Source organism: Ambystoma mexicanum, chromosome 3q (assembly GCF_040938575.1).
Source record: "Ambystoma mexicanum isolate Mex_15411 chromosome 3q, UKY_AmexF1_1, whole genome shotgun sequence".
Lineage (NCBI taxonomy): Eukaryota > Metazoa > Chordata > Amphibia > Caudata > Ambystomatidae > Ambystoma > Ambystoma mexicanum.
The window spans coordinates 70957628-70979536 of NC_090926.1; the positions used below are offsets into that span (position 1 = coordinate 70957628).

At 44.7% G+C, this 21909-nt stretch overlaps 1 protein-coding gene across 4 annotated transcripts in view; it reads right to left on the reverse strand.

Annotated features, from left to right (window-relative positions):
- Positions 1-21909, reverse strand: part of LOC138582147 (zinc finger protein interacting with ribonucleoprotein K-like) — a 205258-nt gene that overhangs the window by 172283 nt on the left and 11066 nt on the right. Inside the window, exon 1 of one of the 4 annotated variants that reach the window (XM_069653173.1) lies at positions 1524-1672. The exons of the other annotated variants lie outside the window; for them this stretch is intronic. Within the exon in view, the coding sequence (XP_069509274.1) occupies positions 1524-1547 (24 nt within the window). The 5' untranslated portion in view covers positions 1548-1672. Of the gene's footprint in view, positions 1-1523; positions 1673-21909 lie in introns of those variants that run through there. 4 annotated transcript variants of the gene reach the window in all.

Sequence of the window (21909 nt, forward strand, 5' to 3'; positions counted from 1 at the left end):
GCTTTCCTTAACTCACCTGCTTTGCTGTTTGGTGAGGAACACATGACCTGAGTAACTGCAAGGGCCACCAAGGTAGTACAGTTCAATTCTTTTTGCTTGTGTATTTCCCTTGATAGTAGATCGGTGCTGTAAAATGGTTATTATATAATGTTTTTGTTCTTAACCCACATATGGTCATTGGAGAGACAGTACTGGCTAACTTGCATTGGTATGTTTGTAAAGGAAGGATTTCCACGCTGAGTGCGGTTGGTACAATGTAAGTTTATTTTAGTGCAGGTCTATCTGGATAGCAACCGCTCCACCGGGACTGTATACACAGCCACAGGCCCATCCAGGACCCAAGACTGGGACCATACAGGACCAGTACAACCTCAAAAGGGGACCCCAGCCAGGGTCACACACCCCCACGCCACATTTCAGACCTTAGACGTGATAAAGTCCCTCGATATCGAAACACGTGTCGGCTGACCACCACTAAGACTATGAGTCTACACTAAAATAAACGTACACTGTACCGACCGCACTCAGTGTGGAAATCCATCCTTTCCAAACATACCAATGCACAGTAGCCAGGACTGTCTCTCCAACCTTACCAAGAGGTGTGGGCTTCACCTCCACCAACCTGTGACCTTGCATATATAATTAAGACAGTACCAAGAAGTTACAGCTTAGCGCAGGAGTGTTCACAAACTAGGGCCCGCTTCTCTTTTCTCACTTACGGTCATTGTCTCAAGAAGATTGTCTAAAACGCCAAAGCATCGAAACGTATAAATAACAAGAATATCTGAATGCTCATTTTGCAAATTAATCTGTCTGCTAGGCATTTGTGTTGTCCTCAAAGGGACTTGCTGGGGTGGGACAAAGCCTTATTTGCATATGGTCTTTAGGCGAAGAGCCAAGGTCTGGAGGGTTGCCAAGAGAATAAGATCAATTCTAAACCGTTCAGCCATCCCCTCTTTTCTTTTTCTAATGGAATTACCAACCGTTTTCTTCTGCACCACCAAACTTGTAATGAGGCTAGTTTGACAGTAAAATAAACAATAGCATTGTTTTAACATTTAGCACTAACTGCACACCTAAACCATCATTTTAATTATTTTAAATATGCGTGGTCATAAAATGTACATCTGTAAAACCATCAGATTGTTCTTAAAACATGACTCATGTTTTATGTGCTCTCATCCCCGTGAAAAAAACATTCGTTTTCGTCACTTCTTCACTGAAGTGTAACACATTCCCAGCATCTCTCTCTCTTCACCCAACAAATATATGATAAACTGTGTCTAATAATCTTTGTGCGTTAAGGGAACTATGTGAATTCCTGGCCACCTTGCTCTGCAGTTTCCAGTGCTATTGGTTAGTAACTTGACAGGGCCTTTGTGTGTTGTCCCACACTTTGTTTATTGTTTTGTTTTGGTTTAAGAAAAAGCAACAGGTTAATCATGCCATCACACTCCGTTTTAAGGCAGCGTCCAGCGAAACCCCACAGAAAGCCTGCATCCCCACGGCATGACAAGCCTCACCTTATCCGAAGGCTGACGTGACATTTCTCTGCAGATTGGTAATGTCCAGGTGACCAGTGTCTGCGCTGTAATGAGCAACAGGTTCGGATGGGGGATTACACCCTAAAGATCAGCTCTCTCCCTTTGTCCCGAACGTCAAGAATAGAGACACCCCGACATTTAACCTACTGCGCACGCTCGACATGCGAGACACTACTCACTTGCAGCTTTGCTCCAGTGAGGCCACAGACGTGAAGTATTTTTTTATGTCAAATAATGCTGGTAATGTTTTGAAGCCCGTATTTATTATTTATAAAGGGAACACTACTAATACTATTGCGAAGTATAGACGGGAAACGTCAGGACTTGGTGAGGGTCTAAACCGAAACGCCAGTTTTGACAGTCACATCTGCTCTCAGGAATCCGGGTTTTGCAACGGCCGTTACTTGCATACCTCCCAACCGTAAGGCACCAGGGAGGGTAAGCGCAAGCATTTTGATATGAGCGTGCGCAAGCCCGTAGAATTATATGGGCGGGTTGCCGGGTTCGATGCTTGGCGGGTGGTTTCACTTTTTCCAACGCGGGTTACGCCCGCCCAAATCGTCTGAGTTGAGAGCTATGTACTTTCACTTGAGCCCTTGCAGCGAGGGATAGAGACGAGAGAGTGTTAGGGGACGTTGACCGTCTGCATCTTTCCCTCAATTCAATTCAATGGACGCAGCAGCATAAGTGCCAAGGAAGAGCCTTTTTGCATAGACTTGCATAATACCATTACTTGGGCGAATATATAAAAAATAACAAAAGAATGTGGTAATTGAATATATTGAAAATAATTGGATACAATATACACCATTTTCAGAACAGAGTTGATGCATGACTAGAAATACCAGTTAGCATCCAATAGTCGAGATCGACTGGTTGGTCTTCCATTTTAGAACAAATGGTAGAATGTATTTCGTTTTGCACAAGTATGAATGATATTGGTTTGAATGGATATGAAAGGGTATGAGATGAATGTTTTTGATATTTATGGTTATTAGTTGATGTGGAATTTTTTATATATACATCATGTTTTTAAAAATGGTGAATTATCTTTTGTAATGGTGGTTGTACAGATATATTTATAAAGACATTGATGAGTTTACAGCAATAAGAAAATAAAATAAAATAGATTTATAAATGTCTTTGTATAGAGTTATATCTTTTTAAGTAATCGCTTTGCAGCGGAAGGGATTGTTGTGTCTATGGTTGTGTCTATGGTTAGGTGTTTTTTGTTTTTTTTTACACCAGAAATGCTAAGAGGGCTGGTAATTGTCAATTGATGGTTATACCTATTTGTATAGACTTGCATAATAGCCTGGCAGTTAAAGGAATGGTGTCAGAAATATTATTGTCCCTATGGTTCGGCCATGTGTTTTTAACCATAAGTCGATCGATTGTACAAACATTTCCTATGCACCTTACCCGAGTTTTCGTCTCTTGAACACAAGCAAAATCAGGCAGCAGGGCGCAGCCATTTTGTGATAATCTTATCACTTGCCGCATCGCCCTGGGTGACCTGCCTTTGCGACACTAAATCATAGCCCCCGAGCCTGACATCACTAGACGCGTACCGCCCATTTCACAACGCCAAAGCACGTCCCGTGTCAACATTCTCTGGGCTTCAGCTAATGATGTGTCGCCATGGAAATGGCAGGAAGCCTCTTTCCTCGATAAGTATAAACAGACCGTTTCACAAAACACAACAGCAGATTTTCTTTTCCATTCCTCTCACTGTATTTCTTTGAGTATTCTGTGACTCGTTTCTGTGCTCTGGTCTGCTACCTTCGTAGTTTATAGCCCGTGTGAACAGATACCAGTACCATAGCTATAAATTATTTTCGTTTGTTTACCACACAATGGCAACAATAATGCCCTACCAGTACGACCCCGAGTATCCCGAGGAGGAATTACTGGAAAGATAAAGATGTAGAAACGATGGGGCTTCGGACAACAGTTGGGAGGACGATTCAACAGATGAAGAGCCTGGGCCCAGTCGCATGGACGGTGTTTCCACCTGGTGTACCTGCAATCGGTGTGCGCTAATGCCAACCGAGGAGGAGAACTGCTGCTGCCGAGAAAACTCTGGATACTTGTCCTACATATCGGAAGAGGAGACATGGCCGCAATGCGTTACCGAGCTGCCAGACTTCAGGGCAGCCTGCCTTACACGGTCAGTGTTGAGGATTTTGATGGTGCTTATGCACGAACTTCACGCAGGTAATTCAAGTAACGATTAAGTATACTGTGGTTGTGATGTCAGTTATGCCACTATTTCATGGTTGTGTACTACATTCTCGTAACTTCAATATACCAATGTCATATCAATGTAGTAGTGCAATTCACTAGTAATAGTCGTATAAAAGTTGTTCAATATTGTGCAGTGTCTAGTTAGCATTTGTTCTGGCAAAAATGCCATTGGATACAAGAATTGTCATTAACAAATAAGGGTTATTACACTTATCTTGCTCATTTAAAAACATTTTGCATCTTTCTCTTTCACAGGTGGTACCGGCTGGTGGCCTATCGTTCTTTTACATGGTGGCTTCATGGGAGGCTTGGACACCATGTTCGACGAGTAATACCTGCCTGTGTCGTTGGTGCCATTAGAGAAACTTTCCCCAGTGACAGCGGTCAGTACAGGGTATTGTCCCTCGCTGAGCTGCAACCAGACCTTTACAATGTGTAGTTTTGTGCCATCAAAATAAGAAACAAAATGAAACACAACATATTTTTTATCAATGGTTTCAGTTTTTAAGTGAATCAAGTGTGTCTCCATTCAACAGAGTTCCGGTGCCTTGTCTGCATGCCCCCGGCCCATCCATCCCCCCCTCCACTATCAAAGGCATTTCGCACCAGTGGATGTGCGCTGCCAAGGGGAGCTGTCAGGGGCGCGAACGGCCAAGGTGCCAAAGACCATGTACACATCAAAGCTATCTTTCGCAGAGGGGTCATTGTTCACATGGCCTCCTCAGACCCCGTGTCTCCAGGCAGGCTCCCCTTGAAGCAGGCCGAGCCCCTGCAATACACATAAGTGTGCCTCCATTCAGCAGAGTTCCGGTGCCTTGTCTGCACACCGCCGGTCCATCCATCCCCCTCCACTATCAAAGGCAGTTCACACCAGTGGATGTGCGCTGCCAAGGGGTGCTGTCAGGGGCGTGAACGGCCAAGGTGCCAAAGACCATGTACACTTCAAAGCTATATTTCGCGCAGGGGTCATTGTTCACATGGCCTCCTCAGACCCTGTGTCTCTAGGCAGGCTCCCCCTGAAGCAGGCCGCACCCCTGCAATACACATAATACCACGACATATACACTTCATTCATTCACAAACACACCTCTTTTTTGAAATTCTTTATAAACCACTTGATATTTATCATGAGAACTTCTTCGAGCACTGCAAGTCAACTCACGAACGTGCTACCTGAGAACCCTGGTGACCGATGCTAATCTGCTCGTCGTCGTGCTATCTGTGAACTTTTGTGACCGCTTCAAGTCAATTCGTCAGTGTGCCACCTGTGAACATCTCCCTGTTCTCTTGCCACTAAGTACTCTGCTTGTTGAATCTAACTGTTTTACAGCAATGCCTGCATGTTCGATTTTCGGTTGCCCTTCAAAGACCCATGCCAAATCTGAAAGCACTACAATGCGTGTATTCCCTAAGACTGTAAATCGAATAAGAGAATGGGTCAGATATTGCGGATATCCACCTGAAGAGCTTAAAAGTAGAGTAAAAAAAGTCTTGGAGGACAAGAGGGGTGATCGATATCGCATCTGCATCCGGCACTTTACTCCGAATATGTACGACACATCCTTGTACACAAAGAAGAATCGACTGGGAACGACTCCAAAAGTGCTCCCAAACGCTATTCCGACTTTATTCGTTCACATGCCGCCACAGGTGAGTCACACTTCCGGATTTAGCTTTAGGCCTAGCGGTAGTGTGCAGGTAACTAAATTGATTTGTTGGTATTTTAGGTGTAAATGTCACTTATAATACTTTTGATATTTATAAGATTGTATAGCTTTTTAAATAATTACCATTTTGCTAAACATCAGTCCTTGTTTTTGATTTATGGGCACAGACAACTATGCTATATTAGGCATTTGCATAAGCATAATTTTCGGGTATTCAGTCTCCTTACATGCCAACTTTTAATATTAGCATTTCTAAATCAAATAATACTTTCCCTTTACAACGCCATGACAATCCAGCGAATATTAAGCAACAAGATTCTACATCCATGTCTTGCCTGGAGTCATCAACCACTTCGAGTGCGTATCAGGTAATCTTACTTAGCTATTCTGTTCCAGACTTGTTTTATGCATGGAATTAGAGATAATGTAATCATATGTACGTATCGTGTAATTCTTTTACACAATGGTTGATTTGTGGTTTGCTATTTATATGTACCTTTGTCGTCTTTCTAAAAGTGTGTGTTCAATTTCCAATATTTTCATCCTTACTAATGCATGTACTGTGTTTCAGGGAGATGCTGAAGCGTCCACAACAATTACAAACTCCCTTGTGGTTGATCTGGAGCCAGTGGTATGGGTACTGACAGTTCCATCAAATGAGATAATATGATCATATTAAGATATCGTGTAATTCTTTTACACAATGGTTGATTTGTGGTTTGCTATTTATATGTACCTTTGTCGTCTTTCTAAAAGTGTGTGTTCAATTTCCAATATTTACATCCTTACTAATGCAAGTACTGTGTTTCAGGGAGATGCTGAAGCATCCACAACAATTACAACATCCCTTGTGGTTGATCCGGAGCCAGTAGTATGGGTACTGACAGTTCCATCGAATGAGATAATATGATCATATTTAGATATCGTGTAATTCTTTTACACAATGTTTGATTTGTGGTTGGCTATTTATATGTACCTTTGTCGTCTTTCTAAAAGTGTGTGTTCAATTTACAATATTTTCATCCTTACTAATGCAAGTCGGTCTAATTTTTGGTGTAATGCAAATGACTTATTTAAATGGATACACTTTTCTACGGATGTACACAAGGTCCGTATATTGAACGGGAGGCATGCGGATCCGAGTTGGTGCACCAGCTTGCTGATGGTGATGTCACAGTAAAGAAGGTTTCAAAGAAAAGAAAACTAAGATTAGTTATAAACAGTTTATATTGTTAGCAATTGTTTTGTGCTGAGGCCTTCATTATATGTTTTATTTATGTAATATACAATACTGTATGTTGGATTTACACTGAACATCCTTTTGCCTATCTGTCCTGTAGTTGCCTGATGGAGTATGGACTATGCAGACACAGACAGCGACACAAATGAGAGATGCTGCTAGCCAAACTGTTTTTACCATGGAGGAACTATTAATTGAGGTGTGGCGTGTTGAGACTCGAGATGCCTTTGTCCAATGGCCAGAAAATGAATTTAATGAGACCGGCGAATACAGCAAAGTGTTTTTGGACCATTGCTACAATGCAACAGCTCCACCAGACGAAGATGAAACTGAATGTATAGAAGATAGTTTTACATTACTCGCAGAGCACTTGACACAATCAACACCCGCCAAAAAAATGCCACCCAAAAAGCAGTCGACATTGATGTTTTCTTCTATCCATGGTAAAGTAACAGATGTTGAAATGGCAGAGACTGAAGCATCAATGCTATTGACCCACAAACTAGACAAAGATATCAACTATAGTATGTCCAGTTTGGCTGATATGTCCACAACTGTTCAGTCGGAAACAACAGTGATGCAGGATGACAGCATAATAAAAGAGGCCAAATACATAGTATTCAACAGCAGCTTGATGGAGATTATAAAGATGCTGAAATGTGTACATTCAGTAGAAGGGGAAGTATGTGGGAAGCCATTGGTGAATGTGACTCGTCTAACACAAGGCAGTAACCTCAGAATACATGCCACGTGTGAAAAGTTACATAAAACATTTTCATGGTCCGCTCAACCGATGCTGGGAAAAATGCCAGCTGGCAAGCTACTGTGTGCAGCAGCTTTACTTTTCAGTGGCTCTAGTTTCAGGAAGTTATCCAGTTTCTTTCAGTTTGTGGGAATCCATTTCATTTCTAAAATGCAGTACTACAAATACCAATGTGAATATCTATTCCCTGCCATTAGTGAAGCTTGGAAGATTGAACAATTGTCTATTCAAAGTACATTCTCCGACAAATGGTTCCGGCTAGCCGGCGATGGCCAGTGTGACAGCCCCGGATTTTCTGCTAAGTACTGCAGATACCATTTTCAGGACATGGAAAAAGAAAATTGTGAGTTTGGTGGTCGTGCAGGTGTCCGAATGTAAATCCCCAGTGGCCATGGAGAAACTTGGTTTTATAAAATCACTGGACTATCTGCAATCGAGGGGAATGCAAATCGACCTCATAGCCATGGACAGACACAAATGAGAGAGCAGTTTCCAAATATTAAACATCAATTTGATGTATGGCATGTTGCCAAATCAATCAATAAAAAAATCTCGGCTGGAGGGAAAAAAAAAGGTTTGGAAAGTAGTTCACAGTGGTCCCAGTCTTTCAACAACCATCTTTGGTGGAGCTCCAAAACATATGAAGGGTCTGTGGAAATTCTACTTGAAAAATGGCAGTCACTAATGCACCACTGTTCCAACGTTCACCACTGGACAGAAAACCAACTTTTCCACCAATGTGAACATGGCCCTCTGTCCCCAGAGCAGGCACGGAAGAAGAAGTGGTTGATTCCATCTTCCCCTCCACACAAAGCCCTTGAGAAGATTGTGTTTGATAAAACTCTATCAAGAGATCTGAAGGGACTCACAGTATTCTATCACACAGGAGATTTGTAGGTGTTCCACAATATGTGCCTAAATTACAGGCCAAAGAGAATGCATTTTGGCATCGGAGACATGAAATATAGGACATTACTAGCGGTACTAGCGCATAACAAGAATGTAGGTTGTGAACAATCTAGGACTGCAGGAAACTTATGGATGCTTCGCTACACTATGGCCTTTACGAAAAGAAGCAAAAAATGGGTGGTCAAACCAGTATATGAGGAAATGGAATTCGATTTTGTGAAAGATCTTACTATTAATGCCGTAGAGATGCATACTCATGGAATTGCGCACAAATCTGTTCAGAGCACACATACATTGCCACAAAACATTGCCAACGTGCCATGTCCACCCAAAGCAGAGCTCGTTGAAAAGTTCAAATCCTGGTACAAATGATTACCATCTGTTTTTATTTTTGCCAAAAATGTTTTCATAAAGTGTCCAAATAAAGTGTGCAATTTTTCTTTTGAAATCTATCCTCTTAGCCTTTTTTTGAAAAAATAGTACAATTATTAGGATTGACATACAATGTAACACTGCTTTCACATTTCACAGTTTAGTGGAGCTACTGTGGGACCTTCATTTATCGTGTTAGTGCCCGATGGATAACAATGTGTAAGAATCTTTGGGTTTTGTCAGTTGCCTTGCCATACAGTTCCCCAAACAGCTGAATATCTGCTCGTCACACAAAAGGGATGAGACCTAGGCTACATAAGATACTAGGCACGCAAGAAGTACTGTCTGTGAAAACATGCCATAAAGTAGGAGGCCGTGAGATAAGCAGAGGTGGGCCTATTATTAGACACACTTTGGCTCATTTTTTGTGTTTCATCGACTATAATTTTGGAGTAGGGTGCATTCTGTCATTGGCAAGTTTGCCCTACCCCTCAGCAGCGCCACGAACAGCGAGCAGTGATAGCCCACAATTTCTTCCTCCAGGGCCCGTGCTTTACAATTCAAGTTCTCATGAATGAGTTGACATGGGATGTTGCAAACTAGGAATGTATGTTCATGGTGAGTGAAGGTCACCAGCTTTGAATTTTTGCTTGGGAGCTGGGGAGGCCCACGTGTCGCTCGCACAATATAAGGTTCTATTGTTTTTATACCTTGAGAGACAGGGACCATTCCGAAAGGGATTGAATTAAAGTAGGGGAGCAATAATGTAAGATATGATAAGGTTGTCCATTCCGAAACTGGACATAGTTACATGTAAGTTCAGTTTATGAAAAATCATTGACAAGAACGGAGTGTGCATTACGGTCTGCATTACGCCAAGAGAATGGAAATGCTGAATATAATGTAAGTTTCTCTTTAGATGATTTTATACCAGAACTGGTCCAAATACGAATAGCTGACCGTTTTTGCTGGGTCACATTGTATTCATTCGTTTTGTGTGGCATATTGAATTGGAGTGCTAGTACTATCTTTGTATGCTGGTCTTTCTACCGGGCACATCGGCAGTCCAGCATCGACACGCATGTAGACCGCCGCTCATTTCCCCCTGGTTCAACGCTAATAAAACACTACATTGTGTGTGCACCTTCGAATTGTTGCCTCCGTTTACACATTACGTTTAGAGCTGAATATACTCCATTGCACTATACTCGGAAGTAAATAGCGGAGTACTTTGATATTACACGTTGTATTCTCTCGGTTCACATTGCATCACTTCTGCGCTAATAAATAAAATGATTAATTGTAATAAAGATCGGCTACTGAGACACATTTCTAATTTTATGTTTTGCAAACAGGTACATCATGCCATTTTGCAATTGTCATATATTCCAGACCCCAACCGAGGGATTCTTCAACCGCCAGCTGCAGCTACATGTCAATCACTGGATTTTTTTTACTCTGTTTTTGGACGCTCGACTAGGGCCAATATGCCCTAATGCTGTACCAGCGATTAGGAGCAACATAACAACCTTTACGGTGGTCTAGAGCCAAGTTGATACACCAGTCTTGCAATTTCCTGTGCGACCAAAGTGCTTCATTTACCCAAAACAAACACCCTGTGTACCAAAAAGGAACAGCGCGTGACTCACGATAAACATTTGCGGATCGAGAGCAAAGAATATGTCAGACGCCGAATGTTCTCGAAACATTTAATGTGAAATAAATGTACTTTACCAATTGTACAGTCTTGCTGTTTCCTTTTAAAGTACAGTTTCATATTACGAATTGTGATGCGCTGTGTTGTGGGACCATGTGTGTTGTTTTCCGGGTTCTGTGTCAAGTCGCGAGGTGACGACTGGGCGCATTTGGCTACACTGCCCAGTAACGTCACGGAGAGAGGCAGAGAATATCAAAGATTTGGTGATGTCAGGCTCAGGGGTGGGGGCTATGATTTAGTGCCGCAAATGCAGGTCACCCAGGGCGATGATAAGATTATCACAAAATGGCCGCGCCCTGCTGCCTGATTTCGCTTGTGTTCAAGAGACGAAAACTCGGGTAAGGTGCATAGGAAATGTTTGTATGATCGATCGACTTATGGTTAAAAACACATGGCCGAACCATAGGGACAATAATATTTCTGACCGCACCATTCCTTTAAGGGGCTAGAATATGGACTTCTTTTGGTTTTTAGGGTGAGTGGGTACTGTTTAGCCTCCCCCACCTGCTGTACTCATTTTGTTTGGTCTACACTGGGCATTCCTTTTAGCCTGCAGTGAAGGGAGAGCTTCTTACATTTCTTTTCAGCTTTGCCCTTTTTACTGTAGCACAGCCAATTGTACTGAATGACACCTCATGCCCCTTCTCTTTTTTTGTAATGTAATGTTATGTTATGTTGATTCATACCACGCACAGCTACCAACCGGGGTGCAGTCTCCAGGTGTTGGTGTAGCTCTGGAAGAAAGGGGGTCAGGAGATTAGTGAGGATAGGATGAGAGAATAGGTTCAGATCCAGAAGGAACTCACATCTGTGAGTGTTGTTTTGCATGTGGGATTTGGTGCGGAAGGCCCTGTGCGTTTTTGCCATATGAGTAGGACTCAGTGCCTCTGTGTGTGCTAGTGTTTGTGTTGGTGTTGTGTGGTGTAGGGGTGGATTGTTGTTGTGCGCACTGGTTAGATAGTGTCCATAAGGGATCAGGAGTCGTGGCCAGGCATAGCTGTAGGACTATCTGTTGTCGATTTTATGGACTATGTGGGGTGGTTCACTCGAGGTGTGCCTCCAGCATCTCAGAGATGGTGGTTGTGAACATAGAATTGATTCTTGATTTGTTTATGTGTAGTGTGGCTAGCCCGAGGTCTGGAGTAGTGGCGCTGGTTATGTCGGAGGAGCAGGAAGGGGAAGTGGGTTAGTAAGTCTGACGTTTTGTTGGAGCTTCTGATGATTCTCATTGGTTGCGCCGGATGGTATCTACCCAGGTTCTTGGTTGTGGTTCATCAGCCCATCCCACCTCCTCTCTAGTTTATCTGTGATATTATTGCTGCCGGTGTCCCTTTGCGGCTGTCATTGTCTGTTGAATAACCAGGTTTTTAGTCATTTCCTGAAGGTGATGTGGTCTTCTGTGGTTCTAATTTCTTTGGGCATGGTGTTCAAGAGGTTAGCAATTAGACGTAAGAATGCTGTTCCATTGAACTTCCCTTTTTGTACTGTTTTGTCTCTATTTGTAGGTCGTTGATGGATCTTAGGCCCCTTCTTGGGTGGTACTGGATAATCGTCTCTTGGAGGAATTTGGCTCCAGGTCTGTCCAAGGCTTTGATGGCGATGCAGAGTGCTTTGAATATGATTTTTTTTTAACTGGTAACGAGTGTAGGCTTTTCATTGCTGACGTGATGTGGTCTTTTCTGTTTAGTCTTAATAGGATCCTGGCTGCTGTATTTTGCACCCTTTGGAGTTTCTTGGTAAGTATTTCCGGCATTCTTAGGGAGAGGCTGTTTGTATAGTCAATTCTTGTGAATTTCAGGGATATGATTGTGAGGGTTCTGCGAGAGAAGGAGAAGTAAGGAACTAATCCGCTGAGTAGTCTTAGGAGGTAGAAGCATTTTTTGGTGATTGTTTTAACTTGCGGTTCCAGGGATAGTCCGTTGTCCATTAGTATTCCTAGGTTATTTACTACATCGGTAGTCTCCGGTTGAATTCCCATGCCAGCCGGCCAGTCCAGTTGTGGGTTCCCTCCATCGACTCCTGCGGGTGAGAATATTATTTCCTTATTCCCTTTGTTTTCACAATCAGTTGTGTATCGTCTGCGTAGTTGTAGGCGGTAAGTCTGTGGGCTTTAATGATTTTCATCAGTGGGCACATGTAGATGCTGAAAAGCAGAGGAGAGAGGTTCAATCCCTGAGGGACTGTGCAGAATATATTTTTGCTGTTTTCAAGTAAACAGTCGTAGGTAGGTTCTTTCGGTTCAGTCTGTTAGGAATGAGGTAAGCCACTTTAGTGCGGATTCCTGATGGCCACAGTCCATCAATCTTTTTATTAGTGTTGCATGACTGATTGAGTCAAATGCCGGTGATATGTCCAGTAGTATGAGGGCTGATTGGGCGTTGTCTGCGTTTATCTTCAGGTCCTCTCATATTGATAGGAGTGCTGATTCTGTTCCTCTCATTGGTCTGAAGCCGACTTGTGATTGGTCTACTGTTCTGTTTGTTTCAATGTATTTAAGTAGGATCTTGCATACATGGTTCTCCAGGATCTTTGCCGGGTAGGGCAAGTTGGATACAAGTCTGTAGTTGCTCGGGTCATCTGCGCTTTCTGATTCTTTTTTTATCAGTGGTTTGATGTATGCTGATTTGAAGGCGGATGGTACGATTCCTCTTTTGAGTGATAGATTCATTAGGTTCCGGAAATGAGTCGGCGGGGTTGATGGTTGCGGATTCCTTTGAAGATGTCAGGGGTCCTTTGGGGATCCTGCAAGGTTGGTGTCTTTGATCAGTGTGGCGAATGTTTCTTCTGTGATTGGTTCTAGGCAGGTGATTTTTGCTGTAGTCTGTGTTTCACCCAGTGTCTGTGGTCCTGCAGTTGTAGGTGTATTTGCCCGGGCTGTGTTGATTGTCTCTTGGAGTGTACCTATTTGTGATCTCAGGTTGTTGGGGATGCTGCCACAAAGTGCTTGTGTTGGGTTGGTGGAATTCTTGCAGGGTCAGTTTTTTTTGTTAATCTCTTTGATGATTTTGAAGAGTTCTTTCTGTGGATTGTTTGTCGATTCTATTATTTCAGCATAATAGTATTTCTTTGCTTTGAGGACTGTTGATTTGTATAGTTTAAGCTGTCTTTGGTATTTTATTTTGCCTTGTCGGGTGTATTGTCTTCTCCATTTATTTCTATTTTGCTGTTGTTTTTTGAGTTCTTCGAGTTCTTCTGTGAACCATTTAGCTGGCAGTTTTTTTGGTGTAGATTGAACTGTTGAGTGTGTTTTCTGCTGTGTCTATGGTTGTTTTGGTGGGTTCTGTTCTGCTTAGGAGGGTCAAGAAGGTTTGTTAGAGCCTCTATCTAGGTCTAGGTTCTCCCAGTTTCCTTTCTTGCTGGTATGGAGGGAGTCCTTTCGGACCGGTAGGCGGGTTTGGGATTTGATGTAGAATGGTATCAAGTAGTGGTCGCTCCATACAATCGGTGTCTGTGGCGCAGATGCGGTCCTTCTCTCCAGAGAATTGCATCCAGGATGTGTCCAGCGTTGTGATTGGATCCATTCACTATTTGCTTGAAATGCAAAGTTTCCAGGAGTGTGCAGAGTGAGTTTGCTGTGGATTTGTTTTCTTTTTGAGACCGAATGTTGAAGTCTCCCAGTATGATTAGGTAGTCATGGTAGGTTGATAAAATGGCACCCGCATCCGCTAATTATGTTGTGAAGTTGCTGTTGTATGATGGTGGTCTGTAGATCAGGAGGAATACCATGTTGGTTTGGTCGTTGAGTTCTTTCTTGATGAGGGGGAATTCACAGTCTACGTCGATTGTGATGATTTGAGATGTTTGGATGTGTTCTTTGTATATGATTGCAATTCCGCCTCCCCTTTGGTTTTCTCTGTTGGCCTGTATTAGTTTAAAGTTGTCCAATATGGCTTTCTTCGCAATGGCTTTGTAGTTGATCGATAGCCAGGTTTCTGTAAGAAAAAGCACATCTGTGCCTCATTTGCTTAAAAGGTCATGGATTTCTATTGATTGTTTTGTCATGGGTCTAACGTTGAGAAGGCTGCAATGTAGTTTGTTTGACTTTCTTTTTGGGTTGTTGTTCGTATTGTTGGTTCGGTTTGGTGTGTTGTTGGTTGGATTTCCATTGCTGGTGGTTCTCCCCTGATTGTGCCTGTTGGGAGGTGGAGTTCTTTGGTGGTCGGTCTCTTCGTCAAGTAGACTGATACGGTTGATGCCAGGGTCAGTTGGTTTTGGTTCGTTCTGGCTAGTGGGTTGTTTTCCTTTGAGTGGGCATCCTCTTTGGTGCGTTTCCTGGTTCTTGGGGTTAGTCTTCGCTGTTTGTGGTTAGTTGTTGCTTGTAATTGGTGAGGTTGTGGTCGTTCAACCACGGGTTGTAGATCCTTACAGTTCGGTCATTTACTTCTATTTCATTTGTGGTTATCTTGGGGTTCTTTCGGTTGTGGTTGTTGAACCAATGATACTAAACCCTTGCGGTTTGGTTGTTTTCAGGTATTTCCTTTCTGGCTTCAGTGTGTTTTTTTCCCTTTTTTTTGGTGTTCATCTTGGGGCTCCTATGTTGTAGAAAGACAGCAGGCTGTGCGGCTACCTGGCTGTTGAGGTGGCAAAGACCTGGTGGTTTATGTGCAGCGGGGGAGGGCACTGGGATGTGGGCACTGCCGATGGGTTGGGGAAAACCTAGATTTGGGGCTTTGTGCTAGATGAGAGAGCTGGGTCATATGAAACCCCCGGTGGGTGGAGGTGTCTGGTTTGGAGACACAGTGATTACTTAAAAAGGCACCTGTATCTTAGCTACTAGGGTTTGTGGGGGCCTCAAACTGGGACACAGTAGCAGTACTTAGTTTGGTGATGCCTGGTAAGTGGGGGGAGGCACTGGCGTAACAGGGGCCCTCGAGGTGTGGGGGTCTCCGTGACCCCATGGCCTGGGAGGGGGCCCCACATGCAGTAAAAAAAAGTTTTCTTTTTTTTTATGTTTCCTTTTGCATTCACTCTGCATTTATAAAGAAAGTATTTCTCTAACAGAAATAATGTCTTTATGAAGGCAGAGTGAATACAAAAAGAAACTTTATTTTTGAAGTCCGGTGGATGCCCACACCCCATGACATGAAGATGGGGTGGGGGAAGCCCTATGACTTCAAAAATAAATAGTTTATTTTTTAAGTCACTCTGCCTTCATAAATACATTATTTCCATGATGGTTCAGTCCTTAACAGAAATAATTTCTTTATGAAGTCAGAGTGTATTATGGCTCCACTCAACCCCACGATGTGTGCGTGTGTGAGTGTATGGTGAAAGAGTCTACACAAATGTATGGGTGGCTGGGTATGCGTGTGTGCCTGTACGGTGAAAGGATGAACACCTAAATGTAAGGTTGGCTGCCTGGGTGTGCCTGTATGGTGAAATAATGCACACTTAAATGTATGGATGGCTGGGTGTGCGTGTGTATATATGGTGAATGGTGTGTGTGCTTGTGTTCAGGGGGGCAACACAACCTACATTTCAAGGGGGCTAACCCTTCAAATGTTGGGAGAGGTGCTAAATTCACGTGTGGTGTGGAGGAGAAAACCTATTTGTGTGGGGGCATTTAACTTCTTTATGCATTTTAATGAGACTATTCTAGTGCATCTTCAATGTTGCAAGCAGTTTACTCTCTCCTTTAAGTCTGAAAACACCCACTTATGGACTGCTATGTAAATTACTGGTCTACTGTTCCCTCTCTGCCCTTCCAATTACTCCCCTGGCATACAAGTACTAAACCCACATCACAATTTCAATTGCATAAAATAAATAAATGTGGCATTTGAATGCACATACTAACAGCGAAATGCTGTACATTAGTAATTGCTGGGCCAGGCCCTTGTTAACAGCGAAACCCAGGTGCCGTTTAACATCTGTGTCCTTTTCTGTCCGGCAACTGCTCTGTAAATCAGCCAGGTCAAGTCAACATAGCCTACAATTTCAGGGAGGGAGTGCTGAAGCCAAGTCAGCTCAATGATGTTGCACCACTACTTGTGTTTAATGCCTTGATTACTTATAGGTAATCTTCATTACTCCTAGCTCTATTTTTCCTCATCCCAGTACTTGTGTATGAGGCAGTACTTGTGTATGAGGCACTATGTCCTATGCACTATGCCTCATACACAAGTACTAGGTCGAGGTAGTGGTACATGAAGGCAATGCCTGACTTAGCTACCTGCAATCTTCATTACTCCTAGTCCCACTCTTCCTCATCCCAGTACTTACCTATGAGGCAAGGAGCCTCATACGTAAGCACTGGGACAAGGAAGACGTACGTGAAGGTAATTCTGGGCCAATGAGCTGATTTTGGAGGTTTGGGTAGGTGATGGGAGGGAGGGAAGGGGGTTTGATTGTGAAAGAAATCATAATGGTCTTCCATGTCCATGCTAAGCAGGCAAGATATGTGGTAATAGTGGCTAGAGAGGCATTTTGGTGCAGCCAGTTTAGTCATTCCTCAGTCTGGTATGACTTTTTTTAACTGGGCATTTCTGATAAAGCAGTCCTGCTAAGTGTAATTACCTGGCTAGTCTGGCAGTTGGGTTCTGCCAGTCTAGCCGTTTCTTACTGCGGCACTGTATATTTTTCTGGGCATCTGTGATAAAATGATATGATATGATAAATCATATATAACGCACTTGTACACAAGTGTTTTCGGGGAGGGAAAAAAGATGGAGGACAAGACAAATGATCTTACTAAGCCTTGTGTTATTCAGATTGTGCAAGTGCGAGAACGAGGAGTGCAAGGGGAAAGGGAGGGGGGAAGTGCAACGGAGAGGGCAGGGGAAAACGGGGCATCAATGTTCTGAGTGAGTGCAGCCAGGGCAGCGCTGCTCTGGGTAGTGCAAGGAGAACAAGGGAGTGTAGGGTTACAGTTACAGCCCCTTACTGCGTGGTAGGCCCGGAGGCAGTGCAAGGGTGACTGATCAAGAAAGAGCCTGGACTCGGTGAGACTGAGGGTAGCCAAGCAACCGGTTAGTACAGCAGACAGGTAGGCCAGGTAGGTCAGCAGGGGAAGTAGAGAGAGAAATCAAAGGAGAAGAGGAACATTTTGAGCTGCTTCAAGAACTTCAGATGGTACGGCTCAAGTTTGGGAGGGGCAGGGAGGCACCTGCAGAGGAGAGAGATCTACCCCCCACCCACTGCCTGGAGGAGCATCTAACCCTTAGGGCTCGAGAAGGAAGGTATTTGTGAAGAGAGCGTTGGATGTAGTGCGGATATCAACCCCAGAAAGCCTTATGCACAATGCAAAAGGTCTTGAACTTGATCCTTGCAGCCACCAGGAGCCAGTGGAGAGATTTCATGGCTGGAGAGAAACAGTCCCTTGGCTTGAGTCCAAGGATAAGTCTCGCAGTCCTGATCTGGATTAGTTGCAGAGGCCTGATAGTAGAGGAAGGCAGATTGAGAAAGTGGCTGTTGCAGTAGTCCAGTCTAGAGAGAACCAGGGCAATGGAAACATTGAGCTTTTGGGGGAAAGTGAGAAAGGGAAGAGTCCCTTTGAGGTGGTACAGCTGGTAGGAGGACTTCTTGGCGATGTCCGAGATGTGAGGAGAGAAAGAGAGAGTGGAGTTGAAGATGACACCATGAATGAGCGAGAGGAGAGTAGGCTGAGGGGAGCCTGAAGGAAAGCTGAGTGTCATCCGCATAACACTGAAAGTTAGAGGCGAAGGTAGAGATCAGGTGGGCCAAAGGGGCCAAGTAGAGGTTGAAAAACTAGGGTGAGAGGATAGAGCCCTGTGGAATGCCACAGGTAGAGAGAGGTGGTGGAGTGAAAGGGGCCAAGTTGGACCTGGGAGGGGCGGTCAAAGAGGAAGGAGGTAAGCCACTCCCTGGCGTGATCCATGATGTCCAGGTTCTCACAGAGTCGATTGATCAGGATGGCGTGGTTGACCGTGTCGAAAGCAGAGGAAAGTTCAAGGAGGATGAGGACAGAAGGAATGCTGGGATCAAGGTTAGATATCAGATCTTCACAGGTGTTCAGGAGATCTCTGGCAGCTCTTAAACCAGACTGATGGTCATGGAGACAACCACCAGATTCAGTGTGGAGAGTAAGCTGGGAGATGGCCAGCCTTTCCAAGAGTTTGGGAGTGGGGAAAGTTCTAGTGGCAAAAGAATGATTACCAAAATCGGCCAAGGCTGGAGCAAGGGTTTCAATATAGTCCTTCATGGTTCTGGAGGAGCGGGCAAGCACCTGTTTCGACGACACTTCCACAGATGGGACTTGTCTAGAAACCTCGTCAGGTGTTAGAGAGAAAAAGGAGAAAGGAGGAGGAGAGGGAGACATGGCCAGAGGGGGGCCGAGAGAGGAACGGGGAGAGGAAGAGGCGATAGTGTCCTAAGTTTTAGTGGAGAAGCGAGAGGCCATAGCTGTACAGAGGGCCTGTTGAGGGAACAGGAGAGGTAGAGACCGCAAAAAGATTGTCCAGTTCCTTGCAGATTTTAAAGAGTTTGGCTGTGTTGTTAGAGGCTGCAGAAACGCAGGCTTGAATGTGTGCTCTCTTCTTGATTAGTCTTATTGCTTCGACTGGCATTTTGGTGCAACCAGTCTAGGTATGTCTAAATGTGGCCTGGCATGCTTTACTGTAACGTTATTACGTGTCTACACTGGTCTACATTGTGCAGCCAGTTGGACATGTTTTCATTGTGGCATTGCATTTCTAATAGCAAAGCATTCATGATCATGTGCAGTGTTGGTGACTTGCATGTATTGGATTGGTGTTACCCTACAAAACAATAGCAAACACTGTGACTTTTTAGCCTATCTTTCTCAGAAAGTGTGCTGTATATTGCATTAAAACACATATTTATATCTTTCTCCTTGTACAGTTTGTCAGCAGCACGTTGATGCGTATTGCACAAGCGTGGTAATCTAGGCCGGCCCAGTGTGTGGCGCGACCCGTGATTTGTTGCCGAGTTGGCGGGGGCCCTCAGCATGGCTCGCAGGGGGGAGGGGGCCCGATCTTGTGTTACGCCACTGGGGGGAGGACTACGATTGTGGTAACAACCGTAAAAGTGTTGATACCTAGCTTTGGGATACCTAGCAGGTGCGAGAGAGGCCCAGACTGAGGACGCAGCAGAGAATGTGGTAGCACCTAGATTTGGGATGCACGGCAAGAGGGAGAGAAGCTGAGACTGAGGACACAGCAGCAATGCCAGGAATAGCTAAGAAACACAGTTGACCTAAATGACAGGTATGGCTGACTGCAATGTGGCTATATTGAATCTAGTAAAACCTAGATTTGGGACACCTGGATAGAGGTGGAAGGTGCAACGGCAATGCAGTAACCCTCAGATCTGGGATACCTGGACCTAAAATAGGGGCAGAACAGTAGATGCAGTAACACTTTGATTTGGGATGCCGGATAGAGGGAGAATGGCCTAAAATGGGGTACAATAGTAAATGCAGTAACACCTAGACTTCGGACACCTGAATAGAAGGAGAATGGCCTAAAATGAGGACACAACAGTAAATGCAGTAACACCTAGATTTGGGGAACATGGTTAGGGGAGAATGGCCTAAAATGGGGGCACAACAGTAATGGCCTAAAGTGGGGGCACAACAGTAAATGACCCTCGACCCCTGCTATGCTCTGACCCCCCCCTTCTTGTCCCTGCCCTCATGGTTCTCTTCATCTCCCCTGTCTTTTCTAACTGCTTCTCTATCTCCTATTTGCCCTTTCTCACAAAGTCTGGAAGGAAGAAACTAAAAAAAGGCACTCCTGAGATCAAAACCTGGTCTGCCCATCGCAGACTTCTACATCAATGCTGCCTCCTGACGGACTATTAGTGGCATCATCTTTGCTGTTCCTTCAACTAACCTTTGAACCCCCATAAGGTCTCTGCCCTCTCCCCTTTCTCCTCTTCACCCATTACTGGCAGCACTATATGGGAAGTGCTCTTGGCTCACTTTGCGTCTTCCAAATGCACAATTAATGTCTATCACAATGGCACTGTCATGGCTCAGGGCTCTCAGCCCAACATTCTCCTTCTTGACAGGCGTCTTCCTTCCCTCTTCAGCTTCCCACCCTGACCTTCCACCCTTCCTTCCCTCATCCCCCCTCTCCCCTCCGCCAGTGGTGGCACTGCACCCCTCTAGCCACCCCCGATGCAAATATTTTCAAGCGGGCTACCAGCTTTACTTAGCTACCCTCAATTCTCGCTCTGCTATCAAACACTCCTCTGACATCGGTCACCTCTTTGAAGAACTTGACCTTGACGTCCTTGCCCTCACTGAGACATGGCTCAAGGCCAGTTCTGTCACTGCTTTTCACACTCTTCTTTGTGAGGGCTATAAGATTGTGTCCAACCACAGACCCTCCCGTTCTGGTGGTGGAGTGGCTCTGAGCTTCTCTGAGTGGGTTCCTGCCTCTGTCATCCCCACTCAAACCTACTCATCCTTTGAAAGCCTAGGCTGCAGGCTGTCTGTCTCTCCTTCTTTCTCTGTGAATCTCACTACCATCTCCAGACCACCGGACCTATCTCCCTCTTCCTCTCTGAATGGGCCGCCCTCTCCTCCTATCTTCTTGCCTCCTACCCCAAACTTATCTTCCTTGGGGAATTCAATGTCCATCTCAATTCCCCTGATGCAGCCGTTGTTCTCTTCTGTGACCTCTCCAACACTCTCTTCTTCACTATCCTTCCCTCTGGTCCAACCCACTCTGCGGGGCACAGCTTGGTTGCTCTCATCTCAGCAGACATTGCTCTCTCCAACTCTCTTACTACCCCTCTCTCCTGATCTGACTACTCTCTCCTCTCTTCCTTCCTTGACCTGCCTTGTCCCCAGACTCCTCCCCCCACACTGCTAGTCTCTTTCTTTGTCATTCGACCAATGAAAAGCGTGTGTCAGTCGCTGCTTTTGCTTCCTCCTTCATCCCTCCACCAGCACCCTGATTGGACTCTCCTTCTGACTCTGTCCTGACAAACCTCCATCACTCTATCTCTAACACCCTGCCCACCCTTGCCCCTGTCATGAGGATCCACATGAAGTCTGCCTCCAAATGCAACTCTTGGTATGACTCCAACTTAGCCTCTTTGAAACAAAAGTGCAAAGTGGCACAGCGGAAGTGGCTGACATCTAGCTCATCCCCCGACAAACTGGCCTGCCGTCTACTCCAAAGGCAATACCGTCTCTCCATCTGCTCCAAGAAGAGAGCTCATGTACAAGCCTGCATCTCTGGATCCACCAATAACACTGCAGAACTCTTTAAAATCTGCAAGGAACTTGCCAACCCTACCGCAGTCTCCTCTTCTTCTCCTCCCTCCAAGGCCTTATGCTCTGCACTGGCTGCCCACTTTTCCTCCAAAATTCTTGACATCCCCTTAACCACTTGTGTATAGGCACGTTATAAATGTCATATCATATCATACTGTCCGCTCTGTCATCTGTGCCCTCACCCCCACCTTCTCTCGTCCGCCCCCCTCCTCCACCATACTCTCCTCATCTCCCATTGCACCAG